This window comes from Scheffersomyces amazonensis (genome assembly GCF_036850825.1).
Source record: "Scheffersomyces amazonensis strain UFMG-HMD-26.3 chromosome Unknown RJT21scaffold_3, whole genome shotgun sequence".
Classification (NCBI taxonomy): Eukaryota; Fungi; Ascomycota; class Pichiomycetes; order Serinales; family Debaryomycetaceae; genus Scheffersomyces; species Scheffersomyces amazonensis.
Window position 1 is genome coordinate 1,368,182 of NW_027042743.1, and position 23,792 is coordinate 1,391,973.

Below are 23,792 nucleotides of genomic sequence, written 5' to 3' on the forward strand. Positions count from 1 at the left end.
TATAAAAAACCTTATGGAGGGACTGAAATGTAAAAAAATTAGCTTCTATGCTAAATAATCTACTTCTTTTTTAATTTTAATTGGAAAAACATTCAAAACACCCATAAAACTGGTAGCGCCGGGGAGAGATCCTGCATATAGTCCTGCAATTGCCGATCACTTTAAGAGTTTCTACAAACAATACTCCGACTACGATTGAGGGAGCGTGGTATAACGGTTTCGAGCGCGATGTGAAATATTTGCGCAACGGTTCGAATCGCAGAGGGAGTGTGGTCTAGAGGTATGATTTACGCTTAGGGTTTAACTCTAATATGCGTAAGGTCCCGGGTTCGATTCCCGGCTCTCCCCGCTTTTATTTTTTTAATTCAGGGTATGGCTAGGTATTTAATATAAAGAAACTATGCCTGCTACTGATATTTAATAACATAGTCATATTTAATAACATAGTCATATTTAATAACAAATTTTAATTTAATTTTTTCGGTTAAAATATATTTTTTTTCTGTAAAAATGCGAGGATTTTTCGAAAAATAGATGATTTTGCTGTTTTAATTTATCTTTATCTTTTTTTATGTCGTCTATATATCCTGAAGTAGAATTGGACAAGTCTTTGTTGTTCAATGGTTTTAATAAAGTAGTTTCAATCTCTTTCAATGAATTTTAACCTATATTTGGAAATCAATTATATTGAATTCAATATAATTGTTGAATAAATACATGCGTTCTAGAAAATTAAGTCTAGGCATCCATTATTGAACCTATGCATCAGTATTGAAGCAATCTTCCAGCGAATGTATAATTGCTATTAGTCTCTCAATTATTAGTATGCAATATATATGAAGTCCTGGTATAATGTTTATATGCATAGATTTAGAGCATTGTGTAAATCTCACGTGTACGGTCCGTTAAACTTTCTGTTCCGAAATTCTTCTTTTGTAATTCAACTCTAATCCTTCAACTGCCAGTAATTCAAGGTCATACAGTCTTATTGAGCGTGATGTATATATCTATGAGCTCAACAATTAAACAATAATCTGCGTTTAAGAATGATTTTTGATTATTAATTGGTCTTGCCCTTGCCCGTTGTTCGGTAGTTGATTATATCGGAGACTGAACGGACTTTGGTCTTCTAAGCCATGAGGCTGCAATTATAAAATTTGTCATCTGGTTCAACGCACCTTTTATACGAGTATAACGCTTTTTGGGTATATTCTCGGAAGGCCCGAACCGCCTCTGTAAATCTTGGTTAACTATGCTGTAGAAGTATCAAAATGCTATAAAGCTTTCCAATTTCGCAGCCACTATGTATAACTTTTCCTTTTAAAGGAGCAAGATTAAAGATGTCAAATTTTACACCTGTATCCGAGTCAATAATTCCCAATGAGCCCATCGACAACAAAGCCAGAGGGCAGGAAGACTTAGGGAACATAAAGGATGGCTTAACATTAGAGATTACAAAGGATGGAAATGGTTCGCAAGGAACTACAATCCAGGGCGAGGATATAGAAAAGCAACAACAAGATGCTCAAGAGTTATACATGGACAGTGGATATTCATGGGCGATTTGTTTTGCATGTTTTCTACTATATTTTGCTAGTTGGGGTCAGAACTCAGGATTTGCTATTTACTTTTCATATTTCTTAAATAATAATACTTTCCCAGGAGCTACAAAGATCGATTATGCTTTTATAGGTGGTACTGCTTTTGGTGTAGGGATATTTTTTAGTCCCTTAATTAACTACTTTATTGGAAAAATAGGTACTCGTCCTATTATCGCAATAGGTAACTGTCTTCAATTCACAGCATTAATGCTTGCAAGTTTCAGCAAAAAGAAATGGCAATTGTATTTAACTCAGGGATTAATGCAAAGTTTTGGCCTTGCTCTAGTTTTCATGCCTAGCGCAGCCTTAATACCACAGTACTTTAAAAAGAAAAGAGTATTGGCGGGAGGAATAGCGACAGCTGGTTCTGGTGTTGGAGGTATATGTTTCAATGTGGGCATGCAACACGTTGTTGAGACAAAGGGAGTATTTTGGGCCTTAAGAACTCAAAGTATAATTGGATTCATTTCAGTATGGATTGCTATTGCCCTTATAAGGACTAGAAACAAGAGAATAAATGTCCAGCTTACAGTATTTGATAAAGATATAGTAAGAACCGCCGGATTCTGGATATTTGCATTTTTTGTGATTACATGTATGTTTGGATATGTTATTGTTCTATATACTTTAGCACAATTTACTACATCTCTTGGATACTCTGAATATCAAGGTTCAATTACTTCTACTATGGTCCAACTAGGAAATGCTGTAGGAAGGCCATTTATAGGTTTAATATCTGATAGATATGGAGGTGTTACAGTGGCAATTGCTGCTTATGCAATTGTTGGTATCCTCTGTTTAGCTATGTGGATTCCAGCAAGGACTTTTGGTACTGTGATTGCTTTCGCTATAATAGAAGGGGCATTAATGGGATCAATTTATGGTATGTTAGCACCAGCAGTTGCTCGTACATTTGGTATCAGAAAGATGAATGTTACATTCAGCATGTTTTGGATGATTATGGGAGTTGCCGGATTGTTTTCTCCAGTAATTGGAATAAAATTGAAACAAGGTGGAGGAGGAATTGTTGACCCCACACAGTATGTTAATTGTTCAATTTTTGCTGGATGTTCCTTCCTTGCTTGCACGATAGCTTTGGTGATTTTAAGAGGTTATATTAAAGCAAGAGATCTAATTTCAGAGAAAGGAGACTCTGATTATATGGATCCCATCGGAATAACAGTGTCAGCAAGAGCAGTCTTAACTAGTTGCTTTAAGACTAGTCACGAGAAGACTTAGCTCTCCCAACTTTGCAGTTTCGAAACCCTACTCAATACATCTACCAATCATGAGAATATCCATAGGTATGATGTTTGTTCCTACACGATTATATATATTTACATACATTTGTCTTCCTTTATGTAACGAAGGGCTGAAGTTTGCAGCCATGTTGTACCCCAAATATACACGAGTCAGAGTCCGCCTCCTTTCTTATTCTATATTTAGTAAGTCAATATTAATTTAATTTATTCTGAGTGGAGTATAACAAAATAGGCAAGGAAAAGCGGCTCAATTTTGCCGACATTCAGTGATTTGGAGATCTGATAACTTTAAGTTGCTAGTGCCGCTTTTCAGAAAAAAACGCAGTATTTCTTTAAATATCGGCGTTTCCTAATAAGTCGGAACGACTGAAGCCGCATAAAATATTTTTTTAATGTTCTTAAATGAATAAAAATATTTTCGAATAACAATCTAAAGTATAAGTAGCCGATTTTTTAATTTTTGCTAAATTCCAAAGAAGTTAAACTATAGCCATCTAATTAGGGGTCAGGATTAATATAAAGAGGGCTGAAAAGGAATTCAAATTCCTCATACCATATAACGAGTTTCATAGATTACGCATTATTTTAAGATATAAGCCTTCTCTAGAACGTTCGGAAATGTCATCTAGAATACCGGAGTCTGACTCACATGAAAATGAGATGAAGCTTAACCATAAAAATAACGAAACCAAAGATTTCGACCCAGATTTCAATAGAGTAGTGTCCGAGATAACCAAAGAAGGTAATGACTCGAATGATACTTCTAATCAAGACAATGATATCGAAAAACAAAATAAGAGTGATTTGCATATGGATAGAGGTTATGCGTGGGTGATATGTTTTGCAAGTTTTTTACTTAACTTTTCAAGTTGGGGTCAAAATTCAGGGTTCGCTATTTACTTCTCATATTATTTAAATAATAATACTTTTCCTGATGCAACCAAACTTGATTATAGTTTTATAGGTGGTATAGCATTTGGAGTGGGTTTATCATTCAGTCCTCTCATAAATTTTATGATGGGTAAAATAGGGACAAGACCAAGTATAGCAATAGGTAATTGTCTTCAATTCACAGCATTAATGCTTGCAAGTTTCAGTAGAAAGAAATGGCAATTGTATTTAACTCAGGGATTAATGCAAAGTTTTGGTTTAGCACTTATATCTATTCCTGGAACAACAGTATTACCTCAATATTTCAAGAAGAAGAGAGTGTTAGCTGGTGGATTAGCCACGGCTGGTTCTGGTGTTGGAGGTATATGTTTCAACCTAGGCATGCAACACGTTGTTGAGACAAAGGGAGTATTTTGGGCCTTAAGAACTCAAAGTATAATTGGATTCATTTTAGTATGGGTTTCTATATCTCTCATAAGAACAAGAGATAAAACAATCAATATTCAATTTACTGCATTTGATAAAGATATAGTAAGAACCGCCGGATTCTGGATATTTGCATTTTTTGTGGTTACATGTATGTTTGGATATGTTGTTGTTCTCTACACTTTAGCACAATTTACTACATCTCTTGGATACTCTGAATATCAAGGTTCAATTTCTTCTGCCATGGTTCAACTTGGCTCTGCAATGGGTAGACCTTGTATAGGGTTATTATCAGATAGATTCGGAGGTGTAACGGTTTCGCTGGTTGCTTATACTGTTGTCGGTGTCCTTTGCTTAGCTATGTGGATTCCAGCAAGAACTTTTGGTACTGTGATTGCGTTCGCTATAATAGAAGGGGCATTAATGGGATCAATTTATGGTATGTTAGCACCAGCAGTTGCTCGTACATTTGGTATCAGAAAGATGAATGTTACATTCAGTATGGTATGGATGATTATGGGAGTTGCCGGATTGTTTTCTCCAGTAATTGGAATAAAATTGAAACAAGGTGGAGGAGGATATGTTGACCCCACTCAATATGTGCACTGTGCCATTTTTGCTGGTTGCTCCTTCCTAGCCAGTGCTGCTTCCTTAGTTATATTGAGAGGTTACATCAAAGCCAGAGACTTTGTTTCCGAGAAAGGGGATTCCGATAGCATAGATCCAATTGGAATAACAGTATCTGTAAGGGATGTACTTAAAAGTTGCTTCAAAGAGAGTCACGAAAAGACGTAGACCAGTACGGTTACCAGTACGGTTACCAGCTTACACTACTGGACACACCTATTTATTACCTACATGTATCATCTAAGTATACAATCTATATATTAATATTTATTTATATGCATTTATATAGAACTTAATAATAACATTAATATCATATTAACAATTCCGAATTAGGACATCAATTACGATGTTCCGCATAGAAGCTGAAAAAAAAAATAACAAACAGTAAATAAAAAAAAAGTCAATTAATGCAAGAAGCCAAGACAGAAGAGGACAGTAATATGGAGACAACACCGGCTATACCCGGAGTCGAAGGTATACAGAACACAATAAACAATACTAATAGTTCTGCAAATAGTGGAGATCAGTTAAATAGGCAGGTTCTGAATTCTAAGTCCGAAGAGATGCCTGAAAATAATCAATTTGCTGCAGATGCAAACCATGATGAGGAGCCAGCTCTTAAACGTATTAAAGTGGAAGGAGGAGCTAAAAGTGATCTAGAATGGAACTCAACGTCCAATGTCACTAGTACCAATACCAATACCAATACCAATTTAATACAGGGCTTGGTTGGTCATGTGAATGTACGGAAAGATGAGGGAGAAGATAGACTGAAATTTCTATCATCAAACATAAGTAATAACAATAACAATAACAATAATAATAATAATAATAATAATAACAGTAATAGCCATACTGATATTAAAGGAAATAGCAGTCATGTATCGAGTGGATCAAATACAAATAGCATCCATTCTGCTACAGTACCTACATCTACAGTACTTCCAAATCCGAGATTACCTATCCATAATTCTCCATCAAATAAGAATGGTAATGGGTTAACTAAATCCATGTCTCCTCCTATAAAAATTTCAACAGTTTCAATACCGACGAAAAAGGAACATAGACTAGTATTATTATACGATAGTCCTCGTTATTATCACATCATTATGCAACTCAAGGAACTACGAGAATTACCCAATTCATTAGTAACCCTAGTAGAATTAAATGATATAGGTAAACCTGTTACAGATGAATTTATTGCTAGAACTAAATTTGATCACTTAAATATCTGTATAGAGCATAATGATGAATTTGAAAGTAATTTAAAGAGATTTGTTCAATTCATGCAAGATAATCCTAAAAAATTTGAAGAAGTTGAAGATATTGGATATCATATACATTTTGCACCCGGACGGAAATGGAAAGACTATAAACAATCAGAAATTGATCAATATAAGGAATTTCTTGATACTTTGGCTAAAGTTGGAGGTGATAAAGTTACTCATAGTTCTGTTGTAAATAAGTATGATATGGATACAGTATATTTAACAGAAAAGAATGAATTAGCTAAATTAGGTCAAGAGATTCAAGATGATATATCACGATGGAAAAATTTGAAAGTATTAGACTATGGAGAAAGTAGTATAAGATTTTTACCAGGAGTTAAACTTCCAGATAGTTTAGAAGTATTAAATATAGGTGGTGGATATGCATTAGAAACTTTGACAGGATTTAAGATACCACCAAATTTAAGAACATTATTGGCTGGCCAAGGTTCTGTTCATAATATAGATAGTATTAAATTTCCAGATAGTTTAGAACGTCTAGAACTTGAAGATAATAAGATTTATTTCTTAAATTATGCAGAATTCCCATCAACTTTAAAACATCTTGATATATCTCAAAATAGAATTGAAAGTTTAAGAGGAGTAGTTTTCCCAAATAATTTAACATCTTTAAATATAGGATTTAATCCAATTGATTCAATAAAAGGAGTTAAATTTCCTGATAATTTAAGTCATTTAGAAATATCTAATATACCAAATGAATCAATGACAGGAGTAAAGTTTCCTGATCTGTTACAAGTACTTAATCTTCAAACATCAATGACTACTACTAGAGGTTTAAAATTACCTCCAAATGTTAAAACATTAATACTTGCAGGAAATGGAGTTAATAGTATTAATCCTTTAAAATTATCTAATTCAATTGAAGTATTATATTTAAATGATAATAATATTAAGACTTTAAATAAAGTAATATTTCCTAATGCATTAAGAGAATTATATTTAGGAGATAATTTATTAACAACATTAAAAAATGTTAATTTCCCATCAACATTAGAAGTTTTAGATTTGGAAAATGACCCAGATTCAGAAGATCATGATAAACATATTACAACATTAAAGGATGTAATATTTCCACCTCATTTAAAAGTTTTAAAATTAGGTTATCATTCAATTAAAGTAGTAGAAGGAATTGATTTACCTGAAAGTCTTACATGTTTAAGTCTTTCTTATAATGATCTTCGAGTTATAAGAAATGTCAAATTTGGTAATAAATTAAAATTATTAGATTTAAGTGGTAATCCTGATATATCAAGTTTAGATAATTTGGATATACCTGATTCAGTAACTGAATTAAGAATTTCAGCTGAACAAATAAGAAATTTACCAGCTTATATTGTTGAAAGGGCTAATAAAAAACAATTATTGATTAAGAAATCAGTTGTACAAAGTTGAAAAAAAAAAGACTTAATGAACTAATATATTAATTAGAAATTTGTATAAAAATATGTATAACTACAAGATAAAATAGAAATGTATATACTATATACTGTTATTACTAATCAAGGATATCTTCTCCTTCTTCTTCATCAGAAGAAACAGTTTCTTCAGCTTCTTTTCTTTCCAATAATGCTTGTAATTGAGCATCTTCAGTAGCAGTAACAGCTTTTGGAGCCAAGGTGACTTTACAAATACCACCTTTCAGTTTAATAGTTTCGGTTATTTTTTCAATGGCACTTTCTAATAATTTAATACCTTGATTTTTATCTAATGCTTGAACTGAGATAACATATAATGGTGCAGCCACTAATTTAGCTTTAACTTGCATTTGTTCAGTTGAAACACTTTCAGCTGCAAATAAAGCTTCTTTAATAGCATCAATACCTTCGTAACTAAAACATGAAACTTCAACATCAGCTCTTATTTTAATGGCTTGAGGAGTTAATCTTCTAGAAATGTATAATTTTAATTCTTCCAATATATCTACAGATGGTGCTTCAATTTCTTCAAAAATGGTTGGATCAGTAATTGATAATTTAAATGCATCATAAGCATGACCAAATTTTCTACTTAATGGCCAGCCAATGGTTTGATATAAAGTTTCTAATGAAACATTGAATTTTTCAGCACAATGTCTTAAAATAGAGTGTACTGCTTTAGATTTATTATATCTTTCATCACATTTAACTATATCTTCAGCTGAAACTCTTCTTTTAGATAAATCAATATAACCCTTTTCTTTATCAACTCTTAATACAACAGCAACTTCATTTTTACCAACACGAATTAACTTTTGAATGGAACGAATACGCCTTCTAGACAATTCAGATAACAATACCATTCCTTCAATATTATCATATTCCAATAATTTTACATAAGCTCCCATTTCAGCAATCTCTTGAACATTGACCATGACAACTTCATCCACTTCAGGATACTTATTCTCATAAAATCTGCATTGTGAAGAACTCATCTTGTATATGTAAGGTGAATTTCAACTTTTCCAGTAAATAACTTTATGGGTTATTTGATAATTTCTTAAGTAGGCCCTGAATTCAGTGATGACTTCTTACTATGAATCAAATTCAGTTTTTTTCTACACAGCGTTGGTAATTTTTTTTTCAGCTGACTCAGAGCTTAGTCAGCGGCAATAAAATTTTTCGGTTTAGTACTATGGGATAGAAAATTTAGTTGCAAAACTTGAGCGCTTACTTTGTGGAGAAGATAAGCTTTATAGTTGGTGGTTATTGTCATTTCATTGATTTATTAATTTATCACATTTATCACTAATTGGTCAAATGTTAAAAGCAAATGCAGCGTTAGCTCCAAGACCATTTGTTGAGACCAGATACAATAGGTTTAGAGATCCACAAATAGGTATAGGTGGTGAGAAAAATATACATGTACAAGGTAAACATCACTTTTGTACAGATGGAAGATATCAAATTGAAAAAGTATTAGGTAAAGGATCCTTTGGTGTAGTATGTGTTGCACTTGATTTAAAATCTACTTCATTAGGGTTTGAAAATAGGGTTGCAATTAAGAAAGTTTTTGATATTTTTAGTAGTACAGTTATGCTCAAACGAGCCATTAGAGAGTTAAAGCTTATGAGACACTTTAAGGGTCATAGAAATGTGAGTATTTATATTCCTTAACCTTTAGATATCCAACAGAGATAACAGACTAACATTAAAAAAATTATTTAGATTGTGAATTTAATAGATTTGGAAATTAATTTTATGGCTCCCTATCAAGGATTATATTGTATTCAAGAATTATTAGATTTAGACTTATCTCGAGTCATTTATTCTGGTATTCAGTTTTCTGATTTCCATGTTCAAAGCTTTATTTATCAAATATTATGTGGATTGAAATATATTCATTCTGCAGATGTCATTCATCGTGATATTAAACCAGGTAATATATTGGTTTCTTCCCAAGGAGTATTAAAAATATGTGATTTTGGATTAGCCAGAGGAATGAATGAACAATATTTTGGTCCTAATAATCATGCAATTACAGGCTATGTGGCAACAAGATGGTACAGAGCTCCTGAATTAATGTTCTCAAAACGTATGTATAACGAATCGATTGATTTGTGGGCTGTTGGGTGCATTTTAGCTGAACTCTTTGGTAGAAGACCCATATTTTGTGCAAAAAATCCATATGACCAAATTGAACGTATGATTAGAGTGCTAGGTACACCAGATAGAAATGTTGTATATAGACTTAATTGGAAACTTTTCCAGGATACTAGAATTCATTATCCAGCTGGTAATTGGAAAAGTCTTTATCCTTTTGCATCAAATCATGCATTGAATCTATTAGATAATTTGATTCAATGGGATCCATTAAATAGAATAAGTACTACAAGAGCATTAGAACATCCTTATTTACTGAAAGTTCGAAATGCGGACAAAGAAGCAACATGCAAAACTTTTGATTTTAGTTTTGAGGATATATATACCAGTGCGAAAGAGTTAAAGAAATTATTAGAACTTGAAGTCTTGGAATTTAAAAAGGAAAGAGGAATAGTTCCCTCTTGATTTATATAAACTCATTTTTGTAAAATAGTCATTTTAAATAAAAAAATTATCTATATTATCAATTGACTATGACGTGATATTCTACTTAAAAAGTAAAAATTTCTACTTAGTTCTCAGTATTTTTGGACCGAAAATAACTTTCTGGGGTAACTTTTTTTTCTTGCCGAGTATCACTTTCATATGAACAAAATTATGCTCTTACCTATAGCTCTTTGTACGAGTAGCCCCACTTGTGAGCAAACCAAATTATTCAGTATATGGACCGAGGTCTTTTGACCAAACAAATATAAATTAAGCTTCATTCCTCTTAGTTTTAATCATGAATATGCAATTGCAGATCTTAGATTGTAAAAAAGGCGACATAATCTAATCTACTAAAGTATTATAATATTACTACTGCGTAATTTGGTTTGTAGCCACTGAAATTATACAACAAAAAGAAATTAAAACAACAAATTAAACCATGCCTAAAGGAAGCCATCCAGATTTGGAAGTTGTGAAGTTTACTGTTGAAGTTGGCGATAGCGAGGAGACTATAGACGTTCAAGTTGAAGGTGTCGAAGATGTTATTTTCAACATTCCTGAGAGTTCCAAATTTGTCACCACCATTTACTTTAGGGTGAAAAATAGAGAATTGAAAGATGTCAAATATAAGCAAGTAATTAAAAAAGCTGGAGTTCCAATCAAGACTCGTGACCTTGAACTTGGACCAGTTTTCCAACCTTCAGATGAAATCTATAGTACTGCATTTCCAGAAGATACCACTCCAGGAGGATTTTTCTTTAGAGGAACTTATCCAGCTACTTCAACTTATTACGCTGATGGTGAAGAATTATTTACTAGTGACTGGACCTTAACCATAACTTCTAAAGCGTAAATAGACAGACAATTAGCTATTTAATTTATTGAGTTAATTGGCCCACTTAGTATTTATGTATCTATTTATCTATTCATCTATTTATTTATGACTATTAAATATATAAAAATCATATAGCACAGTTCTCTTCGAAGTAACATGGAGAAGTACTATGTTGCAAAATTTGATTCCCCCATAAGCAACCTGGTTCTTTCCTAAATAGGGCATCTGCGGCTTGGCGCTCTTTGCGGTTCGACTATGTGCCAGACCTGGAGATCCATTAAATGAAGTCTAGAACCAGATGGCAACTATTGTAAAGAAACAAGCAACACAATACTAGGTGTTTAGAAAGTTCTAATTTATACTTCGGAGTATTACTTATGGTTTTAGAAATAAATTCATCTAGTTTTGGGAACTACTTTAGAAGAAGCTTTTGAACAGCCTGTATTTGTTAAGATAAGATAAGGGATAAGCACGATAAAGATGGTAATTCGTCCTGCAACTCATGCGGGATCATGGTACTCTAATAATCCTGCTAAATTAAAGACACAATTAGAAGGGTTTTTTCATAAAGCCAAAAAGCTAGAACATTCATTATCGCAAGAAAAGGTTAAAGAATCTATTCATGGTGCTAGAGTATTAATTGGACCACATGCTGGATTTGCATATTCTGGTGAGAGATTAGCTGAAACATTTACTGTATGGGATAAATCTAAAGTAAAGAGAATCTTTATGTTGGGTCCATCACATCATGTATACTTTAAGAACTCCGTGCTTGTATCTCAATTCAATGAATATGAAACTCCATTTGGTAACATACCTGTTGATAATGATACAATTGATGAATTACTTTCAATTAAATCATCAAGTAAATCTAGAGGTCCAGTATTTAAGTATATGTCATCAGAAGTAGATGAAGATGAGCATTCATTTGAAATGCATGCTCCATTCATATATCATGCAACTAGAAATTTACCTCAAGGAACTCCTAAAATTATTCCCATACTTATCAGTGGAATGGATGATAAATTAGGTGAGGATTTAGCCAATGCATTATTACCATATCTTGCCAATGAAGAGAATCATTTCGTTGTAAGTTCTGATTTCTGTCATTGGGGTCAAAGATTTGGTTATTCAAAGTATATCCCCACTAAAAATGATACATCCATTACTGAATTAGGATCTAATTTAGTTGATTTGGGAATGTTTCAAAGGCTAAGTTCAAACGACCTTCCAATTCATGAATCAATAGAATTCTTAGACAAATTTGCTATGCAAATCGCCAGTGATGGAAAATATCACGAATGGAGAAACTATATAACTACAACAGGCAACACTATTTGTGGTCAGAAACCAATCGGAGTGATATTGAGATTATTAGAGCTCTTTACTGAATCGCAGTCGCAGTCGCAGTCGCAGCAACAATCTTTACCACCTTCATTTAAGTGGATTGGTTACTCACAAAGTAACGCAGTCTACAAGCCTAACGACAGTAGTGTATCCTATGCCTCTGGCTATGTCGTGTTATGAGCCATGTCACCATTATGAAACTGTAACGAAATGTGTAGAAACTATATACACCTAAATAAATAAATAAATAAATAAATAAATATATGCTAATGCTAATAAAGACACCTCTGTTTTTTTTTTGACAGTCTGCATACTAGTCTTCATTATGGAACTGCGCGGGACCAGAAACCAAAAACTATCGGAGCAACGCAAAAGGGTCCGAGCCGCAACTAACCAATAACCAATACCAATTCCAAACCAACCATAATAAATTCTAAGGTAATAAATCGATGAGTGACGGGAAGTTATTTATCAAATCCAAGGCCACTGAGTTGCGGACTGAATTGGATCAAGCATTAAAGAAATCCAAACCTCATAGTAAAGTGAAAATAGTACTTAAGAAGGTAATAGCCAATATAATTTTAAATAATAATGAATTAGTTCCTTTATTACCAGATATAATTAAGTTATTAAAAATTGATGATTATGAGATCAGAAAAATGAGTTCACAATTTATTGTTGAGTATGGACCAGAAAATGCGGCATTAGCAAAAGAAGCTATACCATATTATACTCGATTTCTTGAAGATCCATCACCTTTATTAAGATCACTTGCTATTAAGACATTATCTACGGTGAAAAATAAAGATTTTCAAATTATTTCATTTGAAGTAATTAAAAAATTACTTAATGATAATGATCCTGAAGTTAGAAAGGCTTCAGCATATTGTGTATCAAGATTATTTCAAAATGATCCTGATAGAGCTATTAGAGATCAATTAATTAATAATTTAAATGAATTATTATATGATAATAATCAAATTGTTGTTTCTAATACTTTGGCAGCTTTAAATTCAATTACTGAAACTAATAAATCTTTAACTTTAACAATCGATAAAGCTCATTCAATTGCTCTTATATCTCATCTTAATGTGGCTAATGAATGGTGTCAAGTATACATTTTAAATTCTCTTTCATCTTATGTACCACAAACTTCAGATGAAGCTCTTGAATTAATTGAAGCGGCTTTACCATCTTTACAACATGAAAGTTCGGCTGTGGTATTAAATGCAATAAAGATCATTGTTTATTTTTGTAATTATGTTAAGAATCCTCAATTAATTATTCCATCACTTTCTAATCGATTAGGAACTTCCCTAGTTTCATTATTATCAAAACCAGCTGAAATTCAATTTCTTGTTTTAAGAAATGTTATATTATTATTACTTGGAAGAAGAGAATTAATTAATCTTGATGTGGAAATGTTCTTCTGTAAATATGATGATCCAATTTATATTAAAGATACAAAATTAGAAATAATTTATTTATTAGCCAATTCTCAAAATATTCATTCAGTAATTCGAGAACTTGAAGAATATGCTACTGAAATTGATGTATCAATGTCTAGAAAGGCTATTAGAGCATTTGGGAATTTATCAGTTAAATTAGTTGGAGCTGCTCAAGAATGTGTAGAAGTATTATGTGATTTAATTGGTAATGGAATACCTTATATTGTTCAAGAATCTGCCATAGTTTTAAAGAATATATTAAGAAAGTATCCTCAACGATTTGATTTTGCTGTTGATGTATTATTAAATCAATATAAATTAATAGATGAACCAGATGCAAAGACTTCTTTAATATGGATAGTTGGTCAATACGATGATAATCAAGAAAGATCTATTAAAATAATTAATGATTTATCATCTAATTTTAAAGAAGAACCACTTGAAGTTCAATATGCATTATTAACAGCAGTAACAAAACTATATTTGAAATATCCAACTGAAGGAGAATCATCTATGTTAAATGTTTTAAAATGGGCAACTGAAGAAGTAGATAATCCAGATGTTAGAGATAGAGCTTATATATATTGGAGATTATTATCATTGGATGAAAATACTTCAGGAGATGGTGGTTTTCAAGAAAAATCAAAACAAATAATCTTAAATTCTAGTCCAATGATCTCTTCCGATAATGATAATATTGATCCTAAAATTCTAGAAGAATTGGAATTGAATATTGGAACTCTTGCATCAATATATTTGAAACCCGTACAACATGTGTTTAGACTAAGTAAAAAGAAGCAATTAGTTCCAAGTCCAGCATTACAACCTCGAATTATAAAAACAGCTGAGCCTGATATTGATAATTATAATGAGAATGAGAATGGGAATGGGAATGGGAATGGGAATGGGAATGGAAATGGGAATGATAACGAAGTTAATAGACCAAGTAAACCACTTCCAACTAGACCAAATACATCTAGAGTCAATTCTTCATCCAATACTAACCATAGTCACTTGGCTCCCCATAGAAATGCATCATCCACGCTTTCTAGTAGAAGTCTGGTAATTTCGGGCCAAAAATCTTTAGACTCTGCTGGATCGAGCTTTGAAGATAGTAATGGTAAGAGAGAAGGGTTTGCTAAAAGGTTAAGTAGGAGAGCATCTCTAATTACTAACAGAAAGTTATCTAAATCATAAATTAAGATATTCCATATATATATATAAAGACATAACATACATACATACGAGACAATATATCTATCTACTCTTCTTTCTTTACTGTAATTGGTTGAAGAGATTTTCGAGCTTTACGAACTTTAACTATCTGAACATCTTTAGCAAACTTGACTATTGAACTTTTGGTTTCTATAGTTTCATGACTAATTTCAGGCATATTAAGTTCTGGACCCATTCGAAGATTCTTGAATTCCGTTTCAAGATCAAGACCTAAAAGGGATGCTAAAATAATCATAGCTCCAGGCTTTGACATAACTGTCAGCATCTCACTACAATGAGTACCAGCCACACAATTGGGACAACCCCATTCACATTCACAAGCTTTAATTCTATGATAAGTTGTAAATAATAAATCATCAAAGTATTCAAAAACTTTAGCAGACATTCCTGAACCGGATTCTCCTCCCTTTGAATCATAAAATATTAAACGAGCTGGACGTTTTCTTCTTGACTGTCTGGTGGAGAATTCCTTTTCTGGAGCTTTACATTCAGTATTTAATTCATATTCTCCTATGGCAGAATATCGATCTAATGGTACATCTACTATACTATTACCTCCAATGAATAAAGGACTCATATTCATTATGGCATGTTCTGCAGCATGAATCCCTCCTGCCAAAGAATAATCTTTAGCCTTTGTAAATGAAACTGCCTTGTCAGGAATATCTACCCAAAACCCTCGAGATTTAATTATAACTGGAGGATTCTTCAGTTCAACTGCTTCAATAAATTCTCTCTTTCTATTAATCTTAAAAAATCCAAATACTACCAAAGTAATCTGAACTTTACCAAAGAAAATTGGAATATCGGAAGTTCTATTCAAATCTTCTGAATAAAGTTCTTTGACAAATTGAATCTCCATAGGATCTACATCCTTAAAATCTCTTTGTTGAGTAGTCCAATCTACTTGGACTCTTTCTACTTTAGCGAATTTCTCCTTAGCATTAAATTCTTTTACTAGATAAGGTAAACCTTGATGTAGGAATATTCCACCTTCATATAATGTAAAGCTTGTTCTCAGGGCTTCAACTTCTTCAATGACTATATTTCTATCTTTAGTTATATCTACTACTGCAAATGTATCATTTTCAATAGCTCGAATAGATACCATACTTGCTGGATTAGGCAAATAAATAGGATTAGGTCCAAATGTTCTCAAACTATTCTCAATTAATCGGGATTTACATATCCCTTCAAAGATTTTAGCTGCCTCTTGACTACCTTCACCAGTAGTAAACCATTTCAAATCTATATGTAAATCAATTGGTTCTTCAAAAGCTGCACATTGTAAATGTTGTTCCAATATAAAGTTTGAAGTACTTAAGCTTGATAAATTTTCAACGCAAAGATCTTCATATGAACCCTTGACACATAATTCTTCACTATGGTCCAAGTAATATTGATCAACTGGCATACCAGAAGCAACATAAATAGCTAAACTTCCACAAGAATTCTTTCCTCTACCAGCTCTCCCAAATTGTTGATGCATATTCAGTTTCAGAGTTGGGAATCCACACGTTATAACTACATCTAAATATGATAAATCAATACCTAATTCAAGAGCATTAGTTGCTACTATAGCTCTCAATTCTCCAGTAAACATCTTTTGTTCTATAATTCTTCTATCACTCTTAGAATACCCTCCACGATATGCCATTACATCACTCTCCAAAATGTTTGGATTCGTCATACTCTTAATAATTATTCGAACTTCTTTCATTACTAATTCACACATAGCTCGTATAGGACAAAATAATATAACTCTTACATCAGGAAGTTTACAAAGTAATTGAACTAATATCTTTGCCAGTTCAGGAATTATATTTACTCTGGGGATTAATTGATTAGTACCATCAATGGTTGGAGTTTGACCTCTAATATTCATTAAAGGAGGTGGTCTCCATACTATGAGCTTCTTTTCTACACATGGACTTCCATCAATAGATACATGAACAATATGTTCTTCTTGAGGAATTCTACAAATAGTTCGAAAATGGGATTCTGGATCCAGAATAGTAGCCGAACAAGAAATAAATCGAAATGTTTGATATCCTGAATTAATAAATTTATGTAGTCTCATTAATCGGCCCATAATATAACTAACATGAACTCCAAATGTTCCTCGATATACATGTAATTCATCAAGGACAATATATTTCAAATTCTTTATAAAAGTTTGCCAATCTTTATCAGTATAATGAGGTAATAATGATACATGGATTAGATCCGGATTGGTAAATATAATATCGGCATATTGTCGAATAGTCTTTCGATCTTTAAATGGAGTATCTCCATCATAAGTATCTACAACTATTCTTCTATCATTATTCATTGGTATATGACTAATTAATTCTTCTAAATGTCTCTTTTGATCTTGGGCAAGAGCTTTAGTAGGAAATATAAATAATGCAGTAGAACCTCTCAGTTTATTTCCTCTCTCAATATCCCATAAAATATCATTTAAGATTGGTACTTGATATATTAAAGACTTACCAGAAGCCGTTGATGTACTAACAATAACATGATCAGGGATTCCTGATATTGGAATTAACGATTCTAATGCTTCAACTTGATGTGAATATAAATCTTCATCTAATGCAATACCCTTATACTCCAAAAAGGCCTGTTTCAAATCGGGGTGAATCATTTCATGATTCAGAAACTTTCGATAATCGGCTTCTTGAGTAGAGTTCAATGTGTGAATTGAAACTATTTGATCTTTATAAAATGATTCATCTTTCAATACCAGAATCATTTCTTCAGTTCCCTTAGTGTTTGGAGTTTGGTTGAGTTTGATTTCTGAACCCTTACTACTTACAGGATGTTCAAATCCCGGTTCAATTGGGATTTTCAGTTCAAACTTTAACGCTAACATTTCAAAAGGATCATTGAAAGAGTTATACTTTTGTAATTGTTTCCATAGAATTGTTTTAAATTTCTCATTTCTACTCTTAATTATTGCCATTAAATTAGTCTGAGATAACAGTTGAGTAGTTAATGAGCTACTAGATAAAAAGAATTCATTATTTGAATCATCTTCTCGTGGTCTTTTCTTATAATTTCTAGCTACTATGGTGGCCGCTTTAACTCGTACATCCTGAAAATCAAATATTAGTAACTGTTTGGAATGCTTTATCACATCTGATTGCTTGGCAATCTTCTCATACTCATCTTCAACCGTCACTGGTTCATTTTGTCGAAACCCGTCTCGTTTATTATACTGGACCTTCTCCAAAAAGGAGAGCATGACTTGATTTTCATCGACATATCCAAAGAATATATCCCCTTCAGGAAAGAGATTCTTAATTATGGTTAAGTCTAGTTTAGTGATATCATGATTTAATTTATGAAGTAATTCAAACGTGGGGATAACCGATCTTGAATGGGAACATAAAAATGTAAGATGAGTGTTAATCTGAGTGAAAATTTGATAGAGTCTTCGGACCGATTCAGGGAATTCACTGATCTCGACTATAACTTCGTCTTTCATCGGCTAATGATCATGAGTCTATGATAATTAACCGTGTAATGATAGTGAATAATTATAGATTTGTAGATTTTCAAATCAAAATGCAGGTCGGCATCGCGAACCGCAGCCATTACAGCAATCGTACATCAAAAGTTCCCGATTAATTATATAATTCGGGATTTTTAATCCGATGACTATAGTGACAATTATACAGTAAACTATCATGTTTGATAAACTTAGACTCAAGGAAAAGGCTGGTAAGATAAAAGAATCTGGACCGGTAGTTAGTCCTGGTCAACCACCATCAATTCGAGAGATTTATCAATCTAGAAGAAACTATGGGGTAAATTTAGGGTCTTGCTTTATTCAAGAGAAATGGATATTTCATGACTTATTCCATGGGAATGCTTCTTGTGAATTGGAATTAGCTGGTCAATTGAGTAAGGAATTGGGTAATGAAGGAGCTAGAAGTAAATTAGAAGAATTTTGGAATGGATTTGTTAATGAAGATGATTGGAAATGGTTACAAGATCATGAAGTAACATCTGTTCGAGTTCCATTAGGATATTGGAATGTTGGAGGTGGGAAATTTACTAAAGATACTAAATTTGAGAAATATGCTCTGAAAGTTTATGGTAATTCATGGACAATATTTAAATCGAAATTTATAGAACCGGCTGCAGCCCATGGAATTTCTGTTTTAGTTGATATTCATGGTTTACCATTTGGAGCTAATGGGGCAGATCATAGTGGAGAACAATCTTCTGGTGAAGCCAAATTTTGGGAGAATGAATCTGCTCAATTACAAATGTTAAGTTTATTTTCCTTTATAGCAGAAGATTTGAAAGGTTATGATAATATAGCTGGAATTCAAGTAGTTAATGAATCTGTATTTGCCGATGAACCAGCTAAAAGACAAAGCACTTATTATGCAGCTGCCATTAATCTGATTAGAGAAAAAGATTCTACTGTTCCTATTATTATTTCCGATGGTTGGTGGCCTGATCAATGGGTTAAATGGATTCAAAATCATCAAGATGGTCGTAATTTAGGTGTAGTTATTGATAGTCATTGTTACAGATGCTTTTCAGATAGTGATAAGAATAAAAGTCCTAAACAAATCATTGAGGATTTGAATAAAGACTTATTGACGAATCTTAGTTCTCCCGGTATTGATTTTGTCGTTGGAGAATATTCATGTGTTCTTGATGGATCATCATGGAATAGAGATAATGCTCAACAAGATAGAGATAATTTAGTAATAGAATATGGTAAAAGACAAACCAGTCTCATTCATGAAAGAGCATCATTTGGATCTTATTTTTGGACATTTAAATTTCAATCTGGTAATGGAGGTGAATGGGATTTTAAGACTATGACTGATAAAGGGGCTATAGGTGTTCCATTTTCAATCAAGGGTAAATCATTACCGGATAGATCAACCTTTGAACAAAAGCTTAACAAATGCTTAGAAGATCATAGTAACTATTGGAATAATGCCAATCCCAATGAACACTATGAACATAAGAGATACAAAGAAGGATTTACTACAGGATGGTCAGATGCCAATAAATTTGCTGAATTCAATGGTTCTACTATCGGAAGACTTGAGCCGTGGAAAAACTCACGTTTGGCCGAACATATCGGAGCTCGGGGGAAGCTGGCATTTATATGGGAATGGGAACAAGGCTTTGATGCGGGGATTAAGGAATTCTTAAATAGTATTTAGGGGATAGTATAGTTAGATTGGTTTAAGAATGTTTTTATTATATATAAGGTATGTAGACATATGTAGATATATAATATGTATGTCGGGTCGTGTATGGTAGCGCAGACTATGTCTGTCTCTGTTCGGCCTGCCTGTCCGCTTATACAGGAGCCAAATTTGGCAGGCGAATATAAACCGATGTCCTATTACAAATCCACCCCACGTTTGCCGACAAACAACTATGACTAATCGGGTCCAGCTCAAGTCGATAGCGGAGCTCAATGCCGTAGCCACTTCGGTATATAATGAACTCATCAAAAACACCGCCTCAATAGCGAAGCTTCTAAAGTATCAAGTAACATTACTTGAACTATTAAGTATACAAACTAAGAAATTAGATAGAGTAGGATATTGTGATTATGAATTTGCCTATATATGTTATTCAGTAGCATTAATGCTCTATGGGCATACGGAGCGAGATGTGGCGGAAGAATTCCAGAAATCCATCAAGGTTGCCTTGGTAAAGAAGAAGGATCAGTTTGATACTGTCAAGCATTTCTTAGGGCAATCGGATCAAGATCCGCTTGTACAGCGATTTCAACGGCTTGAATCGGCCGCCTCTACTTCTTCTACTACTTCTACTACTTCTACTACTTCAACTAACTCAGGATCATCACCAGTACAAGTACCAGTACAATTGGAAGACTTTAAATTCCGAGATTTCATATCAGCACCACAACTTCATTACCTCCTCAATCTGCAAACATATGGTAACAAGATATTACTAATAGATTTTCGAGAATCAAAGGATTATAACCATAACCATATCAAGTACAAAGAGATAATCCATATCCCTCCATCAGTATTGCATCTGCTTATAGGTACTACTGCTGCTACTACTACTACTACTACTACTAATTTAGATAATATCACTGATCAGGATTTAGAAAATCGTCTTAAATTGCATCTACCTCATGAAGAATATTTAAGATTTCAAAGCCGATACAAATATGATTTAATTGTCATATATAATTTGAATTATGGACATTTATTTATTGATCGTTTAGATAATTTGAAGGCCCTTGTAACTTCTGATAAACCATTAAATAATCCATTTTCAGAATTGATTGAGATGTTAATGTTTAAGAATAAATATATAAGTTCTCATCTTAAAGCATATCCAATTATCCTTGCCGGTGGAGTTTATAATTGGCATGCAGTATATGGAGATCAATGGCTTGAAAGATCTCATGTCACTCATGTATTAACTAGACCAGAAGCCAGTCTTTCTCGAGGTAGTAGTACTACTACTAATTCTCAACCATCTTCTAGACGAGGCAGTTATCAAGAAGATTCCAATGTTTCGCGAACTGCATCACCATATCTTCGAAATTTTGGTGATTACTTATCGACTGCTAAATCAACCTCCAATACTCCTATATCTAATTCATTTTCACCTAAATCTCCTCAAGTAGTAAGCACCAATCATAATCAACCTCTACCACTACCTCCTATTGATGCTCCCATAGCTACTTCCCCTCCTTTACAACAAGCTCCACCCCCTAAATTAACTCGAGCTAATAGTTCGACTGTTACTATAACTAAAACCAAATCTAAAGAAGTTAAAGATGTTAAACAAGTTAAAGAAGTTAATGGACAATTCTTAGAACAATATGCTACGGGACTTGTTAATCTCGGAAATTCATGTTATATGAATTGTATATTACAATGTCTCGGAGCTACTCCGCAATTAACAGGATTTTTCTTTCCGAATCTTAATGGTTCAGGATTAAATAATTATCGTCAACATATAAATGTTAATAATCGATTAGGAACCAAAGGAATATTAACTAATAATTTTGTAGGATTATTAGCTGATATGTTTAGAAGTAATGGAAGTTCATTTTGTCCAACTAATTTTAAAAAAGTGGCTGGAAGTTTATCTCCTGGTCAACAATTTGCCACATTTGATCAACAAGATTGTATTGAATTTTTAAATTTTATATTAGATGGATTACATGAAGATTTAAATCAAATGGTTATTGTTAATGCCGAAGATAAAAAAGCTGTAAGTGAATTAACTCCTGAACAAGAAAAGACTCGAGAACAATTACCCATTAGATTAGCATCAACTATTGAATGGGAAAGATATCTTAAATTAAATTTTTCAATAGTAGTTGATTATTTTCAAGGTCAACATTTATCTCAATTAAAATGTTTAGAATGTGGCATGACTTCAACAACTTATAATTCATTTTCAATTTTATCATTACCAATTCCTGAAAAACTTGGAACTATGAATGTTCTGTTGGATGATTGTTTAAAGGAATTTGTTACTACTGAATTATTAGATGATAATAATAAATGGCATTGTCCACGATGTAAACGATTTACTAAACTGACAAAGAAGATTTCTATAACAAGATTACCACAAGTATTAATTATTCATTTTAAACGTTTCAAAGTATCCCCAACAGGATATTTTAATAAATTAGATACATTTATTAATTATCCCGTTAAGGAAACTTTGGATTTAACATCTTATTGGCCAGAAGTTGGAACTTATTTAGATGGAACTAATAAGGATTCCTTAACAAGAGAGAAGGAAGAACAAATCTTATCAAGTTTACCAACACGGAATCAAACACCTCCATTTAGATATAAATTATATGGAGTAGCTAATCATTTTGGAAATTTAACTACGGGACATTATACATCTTATGTATATAAGAAGAGTGATAATAAGAAACTTAAGGGGTGGTGTTATTTTGATGATTCGAAGATTACTTATAATTGTAGAGACAGTCAGGTGATGAATAAGAATGCCTATTGTTTATTCTACCAGCGAGTGTAGTAGTAAGTAAGTAAGTAAGTAACTATGTAACTATATAACTATGACTAAGTAACACTACAGTATTAGATTGTACACTCACAGATTGTACACTCACAGATTGTACACATTTCTGTAACTCACACATTTCTGTAACACTTACCTGTAACACTCACACTCCTTAGATCTCCGTAACTTTTATCTTAGGATGATTCTCTATAACTCCCTTACTCATCCCCACCCATAACCAATCAACTTTATTATCCGGATTAATATTTATTTGTCCCTTAAATCCTTCTACAAAATTTCTATCATTAACAGTAATACTCGTAGTAAAATTAATGAATTCATTAAATATTGATATTAATGACCAAAATTGTAATTTTCTTAAACAAGCAATTACTAAACTAGTCACTTGACCTCCATTTAAACAATGAATATATATAGGATAATGATTTTTATGTATAACATAATCTAATGCTTCAAGTACTGTAGTATACCCCATTGGTACTCCACGTTTCTTCCCCTTTCCTGATTGACTACATTCTAAATGGATAAGTCGTATATTATTCTTTATAGCAAATTCATATAATTTAATATCTGTTTCGGGAGTTATCGGTTCAGGTGTTAAACTTATTATAGTTTCAAGTTGAAGTGATTTAAGAAACTTGAAATTTATCTCTCGGGGATATGCTCCTCGGTATAAGTTTTCTTGTACTACATTAAATCTCAACGGAGGAGTTAAGGGATCGGGCACTTCCATTGGACAGGGTTTTTACGGGTTGTAACTGTACTGTAACTGTACTTTACTGA

At 32.7% G+C, this 23,792-nt stretch overlaps 12 protein-coding genes and 1 non-coding gene across 13 annotated transcripts; 10 read left to right on the forward strand and 3 right to left on the reverse strand. All coding sequences in view use genetic code 12, as the record gives it.

Annotated features, from left to right (window-relative positions):
* The first annotated feature begins 263 nt into the window (after positions 1 to 263).
* On the forward strand, positions 264 to 348 carry RJT21DRAFT_t79. Its single transcript has one exon. It is a non-coding gene; the product is annotated as a tRNA-Pro (tRNA).
* A 992-nt stretch (positions 349 to 1,340) lies between these two features.
* On the forward strand, positions 1,341 to 2,840 carry RJT21DRAFT_1404 (MCT family MFS transporter; the record flags this gene model as incomplete). The annotated part of the gene is made up of 1 exon (XM_064883374.1): positions 1,341 to 2,840. One exon carries the CDS (start codon positions 1,341 to 1,343, stop codon positions 2,838 to 2,840), a length of 1,500 nt encoding a protein of 499 aa, XP_064738719.1.
* A 321-nt stretch (positions 2,841 to 3,161) lies between these two features.
* Positions 3,162 to 5,084, forward strand: RJT21DRAFT_35380 (uncharacterized protein). Its single transcript, XM_064884273.1, has one exon. The coding sequence runs from the start codon at positions 3,482 to 3,484 to the stop codon at positions 4,973 to 4,975; it is 1,494 nt and encodes a 497-aa protein (XP_064738720.1). The 5' UTR covers positions 3,162 to 3,481; the 3' UTR covers positions 4,976 to 5,084.
* An 832-nt stretch (positions 5,085 to 5,916) lies between these two features.
* RJT21DRAFT_85781 (uncharacterized protein) lies at positions 5,917 to 7,491 on the forward strand (the record flags this gene model as incomplete). The annotated part of the gene is made up of 1 exon (XM_064885449.1): positions 5,917 to 7,491. One exon carries the CDS (start codon positions 5,917 to 5,919, stop codon positions 7,489 to 7,491), a length of 1,575 nt encoding a protein of 524 aa, XP_064738721.1.
* On the reverse strand, positions 7,492 to 8,597 carry SUI2 (translation initiation factor eIF2 subunit alpha). Its single transcript, XM_064882869.1, has one exon. It carries the CDS (start codon positions 8,507 to 8,509, stop codon positions 7,595 to 7,597), a length of 915 nt encoding a protein of 304 aa, XP_064738722.1. The 5' UTR covers positions 8,510 to 8,597; the 3' UTR covers positions 7,492 to 7,594.
* A 120-nt stretch (positions 8,598 to 8,717) lies between these two features.
* Positions 8,718 to 10,082, forward strand: CSK1 (mitogen-activated protein kinase; the record flags this gene model as incomplete). The annotated part of the gene is made up of 2 exons (XM_064879819.1): positions 8,718 to 9,174; positions 9,259 to 10,082. Exons 1-2 carry the CDS (start codon positions 8,835 to 8,837, stop codon positions 10,080 to 10,082), a joined length of 1,164 nt encoding a protein of 387 aa, XP_064738723.1. The 5' UTR covers positions 8,718 to 8,834.
* Positions 10,083 to 10,324: 242 nt separating this feature from the next.
* RJT21DRAFT_120531 (uncharacterized protein) lies at positions 10,325 to 11,072 on the forward strand. Its single transcript, XM_064881757.1, has one exon. It carries the CDS (start codon positions 10,546 to 10,548, stop codon positions 10,957 to 10,959), a length of 414 nt encoding a protein of 137 aa, XP_064738724.1. The 5' UTR covers positions 10,325 to 10,545; the 3' UTR covers positions 10,960 to 11,072.
* Positions 11,073 to 11,242: 170 nt separating this feature from the next.
* RJT21DRAFT_120532 (uncharacterized protein) lies at positions 11,243 to 12,561 on the forward strand. The gene has a single exon (XM_064881758.1). The coding sequence runs from the start codon at positions 11,422 to 11,424 to the stop codon at positions 12,466 to 12,468; it is 1,047 nt and encodes a 348-aa protein (XP_064738725.1). The 5' UTR covers positions 11,243 to 11,421; the 3' UTR covers positions 12,469 to 12,561.
* RJT21DRAFT_120533 (uncharacterized protein) lies at positions 12,552 to 14,997 on the forward strand. The gene is given in 2 exon segments (XM_064881759.1): positions 12,552 to 14,637; positions 14,650 to 14,997. The coding sequence occupies 2 exon segments, from the start codon at positions 12,738 to 12,740 to the stop codon at positions 14,931 to 14,933; spliced, it is 2,184 nt and encodes a 727-aa protein (XP_064738726.1). The 5' UTR covers positions 12,552 to 12,737; the 3' UTR covers positions 14,934 to 14,997.
* RJT21DRAFT_126636 (ATP-dependent 3'-5' DNA helicase) lies at positions 14,998 to 18,489 on the reverse strand (the record flags this gene model as incomplete). The annotated part of the gene is made up of 1 exon (XM_064882870.1): positions 14,998 to 18,489. The coding sequence occupies exon 1, from the start codon at positions 18,460 to 18,462 to the stop codon at positions 14,998 to 15,000; it is 3,465 nt and encodes a 1,154-aa protein (XP_064738727.1). The 5' UTR covers positions 18,463 to 18,489.
* On the forward strand, positions 18,484 to 20,368 carry RJT21DRAFT_120535 (17-beta-hydroxysteroid dehydrogenase-like protein). Its single transcript, XM_064881760.1, has one exon. The coding sequence runs from the start codon at positions 18,665 to 18,667 to the stop codon at positions 20,168 to 20,170; it is 1,506 nt and encodes a 501-aa protein (XP_064738728.1). The 5' UTR covers positions 18,484 to 18,664; the 3' UTR covers positions 20,171 to 20,368.
* A 759-nt stretch (positions 20,369 to 21,127) lies between these two features.
* Positions 21,128 to 23,108, forward strand: DOA4 (ubiquitin-specific protease). The gene has a single exon (XM_064881761.1). The coding sequence runs from the start codon at positions 21,282 to 21,284 to the stop codon at positions 23,001 to 23,003; it is 1,722 nt and encodes a 573-aa protein (XP_064738729.1). The 5' UTR covers positions 21,128 to 21,281; the 3' UTR covers positions 23,004 to 23,108.
* Positions 23,082 to 23,791, reverse strand: OCA6 (protein-tyrosine-phosphatase). The gene has a single exon (XM_064884274.1). It carries the CDS (start codon positions 23,740 to 23,742, stop codon positions 23,161 to 23,163), a length of 582 nt encoding a protein of 193 aa, XP_064738730.1. The 5' UTR covers positions 23,743 to 23,791; the 3' UTR covers positions 23,082 to 23,160.
* Position 23,792: the final 1 nt, after the last annotated feature.